The sequence below is a fragment of the Orussus abietinus genome, unplaced genomic scaffold (genome assembly GCF_000612105.2).
Source record: "Orussus abietinus isolate OABI.00-Male unplaced genomic scaffold, Oabi_2.0 scaffold1085, whole genome shotgun sequence".
In the NCBI taxonomy this organism is placed as follows: Eukaryota; Metazoa; Arthropoda; class Insecta; order Hymenoptera; family Orussidae; genus Orussus; species Orussus abietinus.
In genome coordinates this window covers 1-10,466 of record NW_019395416.1, presented here as the reverse complement: position 1 = coordinate 10,466, position 10,466 = coordinate 1, and the positions used below count along the sequence as shown (strand labels likewise).

Sequence of the window (10,466 nt, the reverse complement as noted above, 5' to 3'; positions counted from 1 at the left end):
CTATTGACATCGATAGCTAGCGAATATGATGTACAGAATCCCGCTACTGTTCTCGTTCTCTCACCGTTCTACGAGTGGCACCCAATAAGCAATCCATGTATCATACGTCTAAGGCTTGGCGGTTCGAAATTCGAAAAAATTCGATGAATGGTATTTCCGTAATTGTTAATAATAACTATTGACAGTGAAATCAGTAATGCAGAGACGTTTTAAAATGCCGCAATCTGTAGAACGTCCAGTTATTAATTTGTTATCACTTTTTAACTGCGGTAAAGTAAAACGTCGTGTTAATATTCGGTCACGATCGAATTTTATCTTCACTCATTACGTTGTATAGCTATTTCTTCCGGTAGGAAATAGAACGCGGATACAAAATTACATGGAATGCATTTTTCGCTTCCAGTTTCGATTTTTTAAAAACGAATCGAAGCGCGATGGAATTTAGTAACCAAATTTGTATGCTTAAATCTAGGAACGTTATCCTCTATTTAACAATGTAAGGACATAGTTGTTCAGAATTGCGACTAGGATATTTTTTAAACTTGCGTATTTCATTTTACAAGTGTGTTCCTGACAATTTTACAAGAAGTCAAGACACAAACGCCAAAGCCAATTCCTAGCACATCGGAAACTTCGGAAATTTGCAGCACAGAGGTCTGCAGAAATGTTGGTAANATGGAATTTCAGCCATTTTGGAGGAGACCATTAATTCGAACGATATTGAATCTGTACAAAAGGCAAAAAAATGGCACCAAGTTTGCCTAAATATTGGTGAGTTACAAGAAGTCAAGACACAAACGCCAAAGCCAATTCCTAGCACATCGGAAACTTCGGAAATTTGCAGCACAGAGGTCTGCAGAAATGTTGGTAAGCAACAATTTAATTATTACTAACTTAATAATTAATGTATAAAAGTTGTGAAATAATGTATAAAAGTAATGGATAAAAAGTAAAATTAAACTTCCTCGTCCCTTAACGATAATCTTCCTTGTTCTGGTTCCGGTTTATTTTTCCCACTTTTGGCGCTGGTAATAATCTTTAACACTAGATTGCCGGATGTTGGGTATATACCTATTTTGCCTGAAATCAGTCAATTTGACTCAAACATCAAAATGTCACGACAGTGTGGAATAGACGGTGCATATTGCACGGCCTAATCCGTACTATTACAAGGGGGTGTAGCAGGGCCGATTTGCCCCCCGGATGGATCCGACGAATGGGCCGTGGCACCGCGGCTGATGAGCTCGGTCCTGATGCTCTTGGCCGCTGAGGCTTCCTCGTCGGCTTCTTTCTTCCCGATCGGGGCGACGAGCGGTAGCGCGCGCACGAGCGCGACCTCCGAGAGGTCGCCGATGTTGACACTCCAGCCTAGCGACTGGAGCCTCGCTACGCGATACAGAAATTTGGCGAGCTCTCGATCACCTCGCCAAATATTCATTCCGAACATTTGCGAGTGCTCGAGAGTACGCCCGGGAACTCCAAAAAAAACAAATGGATGATCCCTTACAGGAAATTGGGAAGAGTTCCCGCGGATCGCTAAATTAGGCTGCAACAAAAATTCTAAGCTTAAACTGGTTATTAATTAGGCATGCTTTCCCTCTCNATATGTTTTAAAAATAAATTATTTAAGTTTTTCTATATATACAGCAATAAAATCGTAAATGAGTCAAATTGGCTCGTTCCGGCAATCTAGTGTTAACAGTCTTCTACATTTATTATATGTTTATTCAATTTGTTTATCCTTTAGCTAGTAACATTTTGAAGAACATGGACACGAGTGCCGATCCGTGCTATGATTTTTATCAATTTTCTTGCGGACATTGGATCAATTACCATACAATTCCTTTGAATAAAGGGTATCACAGCGAGATAGATGTGCTTACGAAAAAAAATGAAGATCGCAAGAAGGGTAAAGAATAAAGAAATGAAAGAATAAAGAACTTGTCGAGACGCAAGTAAATTGAATAAAAATTCTGAATGGAATTTCAGCCATTTTGGAGGAGACCATTAATTCGAACGATATTGAATCTGTACAAAAGGCAAAAAAATGGCACCAAGTTTGCCTAAATATTGGTGAGATATTTCTTCTTTTAGCGAAATTGTATTATGTTTATATTTCATATATTTGATTAAAAATTTATCCACATGCGACACTTTACATTTTACAAGAACTGCATTTTTTTTTTTATTTATTACCTGATTATTCACATTTTTAATATGCAGAGCGATGTACGGGGTGATAAGTAAATACGTAATCCCATAAAAATGTATATATATATAATCCTCGGAAGAAATTGTACCGTTAAATAATGAATTAGCCTAAAAATTAATTGAAGATTTTCTGTTTTTCATGGAGGAGATGACGACCGTGAAGGAATTGTAGTATTGGCGAATATTATTAGAAAGTTTGGTGGTTGGCCGATGGCGATGATGGCAAATCAATGGAATCCCAATGGACCATCTTGGCAAATTATTGACAATTATTATACACAACTTACTGGACGATCGACGTTCTTTCACTTCACAATCGTGCCAAATCCACTCGATAAGAACGTCACGATATTGTCGGTAAACAATAAAAATTATCCAAGGCAATATTCAGACATTTTGTTTCCTGTAAAAATTTCACTACTTAGATATTTCAATCTAACCTCGATATTTAATTTATATTACTTTTGTATTAACTTGTAACGCGTACACATGTATATGTACGTATGCAAGTGTGTATATTTGGCGGAAACTCTACCGAGTTTCCTGATAATATTTAATCAACAGGTAGGTCGGCCGCAATTAACGTTTCCTTTGAGAATCCTAATGAACTTGGTAAATGAAAACAATCACACAGGCATGTTGCAATATATGACAACAATTGTTACATTGTTTAAACATGTCGGTCTAAACTCATCTGAAATTACTGATTATGATGCAATTATGATGGATGCAAAAGCTCTGATTAGACTCGAGCTTTCTCTCCTTGATGTAAGATGCAAATTTTTCCCTTGTTTAACATTTATTATCTTCCAACATTTATAATATCCTATGATCTCTTTTAACATTTACAATTTTTATTCTAGGCTGGCCTCGTTGGGCCGCAAAATCGAAGGGAAATACAAATTTCATCGTCAACAATATTCGGACTTCAGAATTTTTACAATCAGCGAGTAACTCTGTCGGAACAGTCTACGGTAAGTAAAGAAACTCGGTAGAGTTTCAAGCCAAATACATTAAGCGACATGAAACATACATATTATATTCCGATTTGAAATTATACATGTGCCTGTAATTATAAAACTAGTCTAAGTAATTTTTTCCTGCATTAAAGAAATTCTTATTATTGTAATTTACACGTAAATAATTTTTCTTTAGATTGTTTATTCAGACCACTTTTGTAATTACCTACATGTATTGGGTTGTTCGGAAAGTAATTTCGTTTTTTTTATGAAAATGAGACGATTTTTTTATAGCGAATAAATATTTTATTGAATTATATATTGTCCATTCTGGTCCAATACCTTTTGCCATGTTTCTGGCAGGAGCATGATTCCACGCTCATAAAATGTTTGGTTTTTCCTGTCAAAAAACTGATCCAGGTGATTTTTGACCTCCTCATTTGAAGTAAAGGTTTTACCGTCTAAACAATTTTGTAGAGACCGGAACAAGTGATAATCAGAAGATGCCAGATCTGGAGAATATGGTGGGTGTGGCAGGATATCCCATTCAAGCTGTAGAAGCTTTTGGCGAGTTAAGAAACTTGTATGAGGTCTCGCATTATCTTGGCAAAACCCTACACCTTTTCTATCGATCAATGCTGGTCTCTTCCGTTTAAGTGAATCATTCAATTTGTCCAGCTGGGGACAGTACACTTCAGAATTGATCGTTATGATGTTCGGTAGAATCTCAAAAAAAAACGATTCCTTTGAAATCCCGCCAAACAGATACCATCACCTTTTTTTGATGAATTTCGGCTTCCGAAGTTCTTTGAGCCGGTTCATCTTTTTTATTCCATGATCTCTTGCGGGTAACATTATCGTAGACAACCCGTTTCTCGTCCCCAGGGATGATGCGCTTCAAAAATGGATCATTTTCTTCACGTTTGAGAAGCAAATCACAGACGTCAATGCGATGACACAAATTTCTTTCCGTAAGAACACGAGGAATCCATATGTCGAGCTTTGAGATTAAACCTAGGCGTTTCAAATGATCACGAACGGTCGAATTCGATAAATTTAATCTCTCAGCGATTTCCCGAGTTGTTATTCGCCGGTTTGCATCAATTAATGCCTTTATCGTGTTTTCATCAGCTTTAAGTGGCCTTCCAGAACGTGGGGCATCTTCGATATCAAAATTGCCGGATCGAAATTTTGCAAACCAATTTTGACCCTGGCGTTCCGTCGATACATCTTCTCCATACACATCGGATAATTTTTTTCTTACGTGAACAGCATTTTTACCTTTTCGATAGTAAAAAAGTAAAATATGCCGAAAATGCCGCTTTTCACTTTCCATATTTGAAAGGGTACCAACCAAAAACTACTGTGTAGAAACAATCAAACTTTTTCACAAGCAAGCCTTGCTAGAGCAGCTGTCAAAATATATAATGATCATGCGGCTTAAGTGTGAAGTTGGCTGTGAAAAAAAAAATTAAGTGCTCTGTTGGGAAACAACGAAATTACTTTCCGAACAACCCAATATATACTTTGTATATATTTTTATAGATAACTTCAAAATCCATGAAAATAAAATGTTCATATATCTTTCTTCAGATCAATTGGTTGGATGTTGTCAACAATTTGTTGAGAACATCAAATATGCAGGTGACCGAAAGGGAAAAAATTCTTATCAGTCCTCTTGAGTATTTCGCAAAATTGGGTGCCATACTGAATAATACCCCAAAAAGAACCCTAAGTAATAAATCAGTAATTATGTTATTAAGGTTATATTAATAAGTTGTACCGGAAATATAAATCTATTTGTTTACAGTAAATTACGTTCACTGGAGGTTTATATACAAAACTTTCAAGTATAGTAATGAGAATATGAGGCAACTTGATTATGGAATTAAGAAAGAGCTTTTACAAACCAGCAGTCTCAAGCCAAGGTGAGACTTCAGATATGAGACTGTAAATTACAAAGGACTGTTATAATAATCGCAGTAAATTACAATAAATTATTACAATCGTTGTGAATTACAAGAAATTGTTGTAATAATCGCAGAAAATTACAGCGAATAATTACACTCGCGTAAATTTCGGTTTCAGGTGGAAAGACTGTATTAGAAAAAACCCATTTAAAGAGGCGATAATTTATCAATACCTGACCAAATTTGTTTCTGATGATTCCATTGAAAAAGCAAGTGTTTTATATTGTAAAAAAATGGTTGCCTCTGCAAATCGATGTGTACAGATTTAATCGAATTGTGTTTAATGAACGCGATTTAATTTCACAGATTATAATGAATTATAATTTACTAATATTTATTATTACGTGTGTATCAATTTTTAGACTGATTATTTAAATCCGATTCTAGGTGAGGACAATATTTACAGAAATAAAGGGCAGCGTGGAAACACAAATTTCTAATACACGTTGGTTGAATACGGCGGAAAAAAATGCAGCAATTAAAAAACTGAGATTTATAAAAGGTTTCATTGCTCATTTGGGTCGGGGAAAGGACTCTGTATATATTAACAAATTGTATGAACGGGTACGAATGTTCATAATTTTAATTTCATACTTCAACTTGTTAGCGAATTTAATTATTTATTATTATGTTCGGACAGCTTCCTGTTACTTCTACGTACATGGTAAATGTACTCAACTATAAAACTACACTCACTATGCAAAGAGTTACAGAATTAACAAAACCGGTTGAAAAATATACATTAGAAAGTGTGTAAGTATGGAAATGAAATGTTTAAATGCACGAGGAATCGAGAAATATTTTTATAACGTGCGACTGGACCTTCACATTAAATTAAATTTAATTAAATTGCAATGCACCACATTATTGTATATTGAAATTAGCACCATGGAATTTGTTTAATTTTCTATTTACGCCAAGGCTCTGAAAACTAAATGTTTTTAGGTTTATGGGAGACCCACTTGCTGTAAATGCTTTTTACCGACATACCTTAAATATGATATGTAAGTAGATATTTATTTTCATTATCCTTATCAGCTGTAAATTAACGTGCTATTTACTTTTCAGCTATTTTAGCGGGAGTATTCGACTGGCCATACTTCCTGCCTGATATGCCCGAGTAAGTGGTTAAATAAACAATGCAATAATTAAAAAACACTGTTAAAGAATAAAAAACTGAAATCTTGTAGATTATATTAATTATCGCAAATTTATTTAGAAATCCACAATGGACGGGAACTAATTCACTCTTAAAGACTTTAAATGTATCATTTTAAAACAACTTTATGTACCGAAAGTGTAATGAGTTTTGTGAATATGTTTAAGAGTACGTTTCAAGTACTGTTAATAAAGTTTTATAATTTTCAGATCTATGCAATATGGGGCGATTGGTTCTGCGATCGGCCATGAGATATCTCATGCTTTTGACACAAAAGGTGCGACTTTTAACGTGATTTTTAATTTAAATCTGATACACTGTTAAAAAAACATATATTGAAATTGTACAAAGTTCTCGTTGGAAGTTTTATTCACTGATTTTTACTGATTTTATAACATTTCCAAACGACATTTAATACAATACATAAGTGTACTGATTTATCTACAAAATTTCACAAACTTCTAATACGATGTTAGAAAATTACAAGTTTATTCTGAAGTTTATTATAAATGTATAACAATTCAGTTCTGAGATGTGAATTTTATTATTTTACTACAACATTGTGTACCAAAAGTGAATTTTGAATTTTATGAATATTTTTAACACTGTAAATATATGTTTTGACAATTACTTCAGGAATTCGTTTCAACTATTTGGGCAAAGAGGAGCAAACATGGTCCCCGGAAGCTGTTAGAGTTTTCAACTCTAAAGCTCAATGTTTCATTGATCAATTCAATGGATATCAGCACATAGAATTAGCAAATATTGGTCAAGAAGCATACGTGCGTCTCCATTATTTAATTTAATTTTCAAAGCGCGTCCCCATTTTTTCTTCATTTTCTTCTCTAGCTGCCGGGAAATTCTTTTTTTCAGGCAAACGGAAACTCGACATGTTCGGAAAACATGGCGGACACTGCTGGACTTCAAGCAGCTTTTGCAGCTTTTCAGAAACTGCCGAAAAATCGAGGAAAGGGTTACAAATCGCTAATTGGACTTCAACAATTCTCCAGCGAGCAGCTGTTCTTCCTGTCATTTGCAAGCGTTAGTAAATTGCAATTATTAATTAGAGAAACAGGAACAAATTAAGGTGAAGTGAAACCCCTCTCAAATCAGTCGATTCGAATACAACACTTTTTTTTAAAGGGTATTAACCCAAACTGTCCGAAACATTGACACGTCACTNCAGAACCAAAATGGCGTCGAGCTCTCATATTTCGATCAATATACAATTATCGAAGGCTCTGATATGAGAATTGAAAGGGTCAGGACAATTTTGCGACTATTTAGAACACTCTGGTAATCGATAAACTCGCATTTGAACGGGATAAAGGCAAAAAAAGTGTTGTATGCGCTTCTATGCTAAAACGACGGGGAATACGAGGTCTCGGAGTGAAAATTTAGTTGACCTGGAAATCACAGATGGCGCAGGGAGTCCCTCTGCAGTCAATTAGGGCCCCAGAAAGCACGAATCCAGAGGATTTCTGGAGTTTCACTTCGATTTCTTGATGTTTATTGTACGAAACCGACAGGTGAAATATGCCATTTGGTACAATACCCAATATAATTCAACACAGCTGTCAATATAAAAACGAACGTCGGCAACGTAGGCATTTAGAAAAATCTTCTTTATCGACGTCGCTCAAGTTCCTCGACGTGTTTCACTTCACCTTAAACCCTAGTAGCGCGAAATATTTGTCTTATATTTTCTATATATTTAACGAATGTCTACATTTTTCAAAAGTTTAACAGACATTTGGAATGTTTGTGAAACATTTACTTTAGAATATTATTCATATCAAATATGTTAGGTATCTTCAAATGAAATTTACAAGACGTCTTGAAAAGTGTGACGCTTAAGATATTTAGCTAAGATTAGGAAAAAAAATATTTATAAATTATTCTGTGCCACTAGAGACTATATATTGAATATTTTTGATGTATCACTATTTCATTTTAACAAGTAAGGCGCCATTTTTGTTTATTTCTGTAGTTTTTATACGTAATTATTTCACCTTAACAATTAACATGCGCCATTTTTAAGAAACTCGGTAGAGTTTCGTGCCAAATACATATATGCAAGCGCTTAAATGTGGACACGAAACGAAATTGTATGTTTCTGTGGTTTTCATATATTATTATTTTATATTAACAGGTAAGGTGCGCATATATTACACCGCAATATTTGGCTTATCTCATACAATTCCCAGAAGTACATAGTCGTCCACGATTGAGAGTTCGTGGAGCAGTTTCGAATATGGAGGAATTTAGCAAAGCTTTTAAATGTCGAAAAGGAAGTCGGTTGAATCCTGAGACGAAATGTGTCTTGTGGAGTTAAATAAATCGTTAGAAGTTATGCCATACAGTTTAAAGTGTGTTTATTTATGCCCTTTTTTCATTTATTCATGACAAAAATTTGGAGCGTGTCGAAAACTGAAAAACTTATTCTTTTATATATACAGTGTTAATGATTTTTTCGGGTATATTAATTTATCCCAATTATTAGTATCGAAATAAAAGGTGAAATATATTGTTACATATTATAAATACGTCAATATAATTTTCTATGTGAGGATAAAATGAAACGTTTGTTTGAAAGTGGCCTAAATCCATTTATACTTAAATTGAGATATTTAAGGGTTTGGGGTTCAATGCAATTAAAAATATACGTACAGGATACCAATGAGTCATACTAAAGGAATTAAATGTACAGTTCCTATTAAAATAATGGCAATTATTAAGTGAATAATATGCGTTTTCTTACCATGAATGTGGAGTTAAGCCACTTTCAAAATTAACAACCAGATTCGTTATAAAATTTGAAAGAGCCCGAGTCCATTCGACATAGTTTAAAATGCTTTAAATTGAAAAAAACAATTCTCAATTTATTTTATATATCTTTACACTTCAAAAACAATATTTATGCAATTCAGAACATTTTTTAACTACATAAATTACAAAACAATTTACTGCTCATCAACATTTTGTGTACGTGAAAGGGATTTGAAGAAGTCACGACGTTCCGGTGGTATATATCGCAGTAGGTCCATTATGTCCTTGAATTTCGCTGTTGTAATTTGTCTTATATTCTTATAAAGTGGTGTCAATACAATAGTTTCGAACTTTCTTGGTCTTATATTCTTGGTCTTATATACGTGGTAATATATTCAGGATTTAAAAATTTTCATTCCCATTTATTGATGTCTTATAGAAAATTGTATATGGTTCATTTCTGACAAAACGCATCCAACATATTTTTAACCAGTTTATCGATTCTCCGTTAGAATTCTTTACCCTTTTAAAAGTTGCGTCTTCTAATAATTTTGTTGATACAAAATCCTCTCGTTTCATTTCATTTGGAATAAAGTTATTGCCTCTCCGGCAATTTTTGATAATATTATAATCATCTTGGGGACAATCTGTAAATTATTTTTTTTTAATGACGTTTCTCCCACGCCAAAATCTCTATCATTTGGTAAAAAGGAATATCCCGATATTAAAAATTTATGATCCATGATTTCCACATTAAATTCAACAGTTTGGAGAATTATTAGCCATATTAAAGCTACTTTAACGTTTCTATTTTGTCCTGCACACATGTCACTGTAAGCTATAATGTGTCTTTCACTTCTTAAATTTTTAACATGTTTTAGGATGCATGAAGCTATTTCTTGAGCACCTCTTGATGCAATAGTTTCATCCGAAACGTACATATGAACATTATCGTTATGAAAATTGTGAATACCCAAATTTAGAACGTACATATAGCTTGGACTTAGGCCACTTTCAAAATGATGGTTTTAATTATTGAACTAACTCTGAAAACTTGTGTCCAAAATTATCGTATTTACTCGGAATATAATTAACCTCAAATGCTTTATTGATAGATAACTTCAAGTTGTACATGTAACTACGGGCAATCGAAAATAATTGACAACTGAACTTAGGCCACTTTCAAAATAAACGGCTCAAATAGCGTGTACCGGGGCAATCCGGGAGCGCTGTTAGGTCCCTACCTAACATTTTATTTTAAGTAATTAAGAAAGAGACTAACAAGGAAGGTACCTGAGGTGTCCCCCTCCGATTTTGTTCATTTTTAAATATGTTATAGAGGACTAAAATCTAAGGGACTCGTGTTTTTTTTTATCGGCGGATAAACACTTTTAGGGG

General features: G+C 34.1%; 1 protein-coding gene across 2 annotated transcripts; it reads left to right on the top strand.

Annotated features, from left to right (window-relative positions):
• Window positions 1-368: 368 nt before the first annotated feature.
• LOC105704280 (membrane metallo-endopeptidase-like 1) lies at window positions 369-8,657 on the top strand. Of its 2 annotated transcripts, none has more exons than XM_023433751.1 (18): window positions 369-496; window positions 564-670; window positions 1,748-1,909; window positions 1,990-2,073; window positions 2,360-2,568; window positions 2,776-2,979; window positions 3,075-3,185; window positions 4,764-4,905; window positions 4,981-5,098; window positions 5,259-5,349; window positions 5,528-5,704; window positions 5,781-5,893; window positions 6,086-6,144; window positions 6,209-6,260; window positions 6,509-6,576; window positions 6,936-7,081; window positions 7,173-7,340; window positions 8,452-8,657. In XM_023433751.1, exons 1-18 carry the CDS (start codon window positions 435-437, stop codon window positions 8,632-8,634), a joined length of 2,256 nt encoding a protein of 751 aa, XP_023289519.1. In that variant the 5' UTR covers window positions 369-434; the 3' UTR covers window positions 8,635-8,657. The 2 variants fall into 2 exon arrangements, with proteins under 2 accessions (XP_023289519.1, XP_023289518.1); XM_023433750.1 differs by having other exon boundaries at window positions 2,357-2,568.
• Window positions 8,658-10,466: the final 1,809 nt, after the last annotated feature.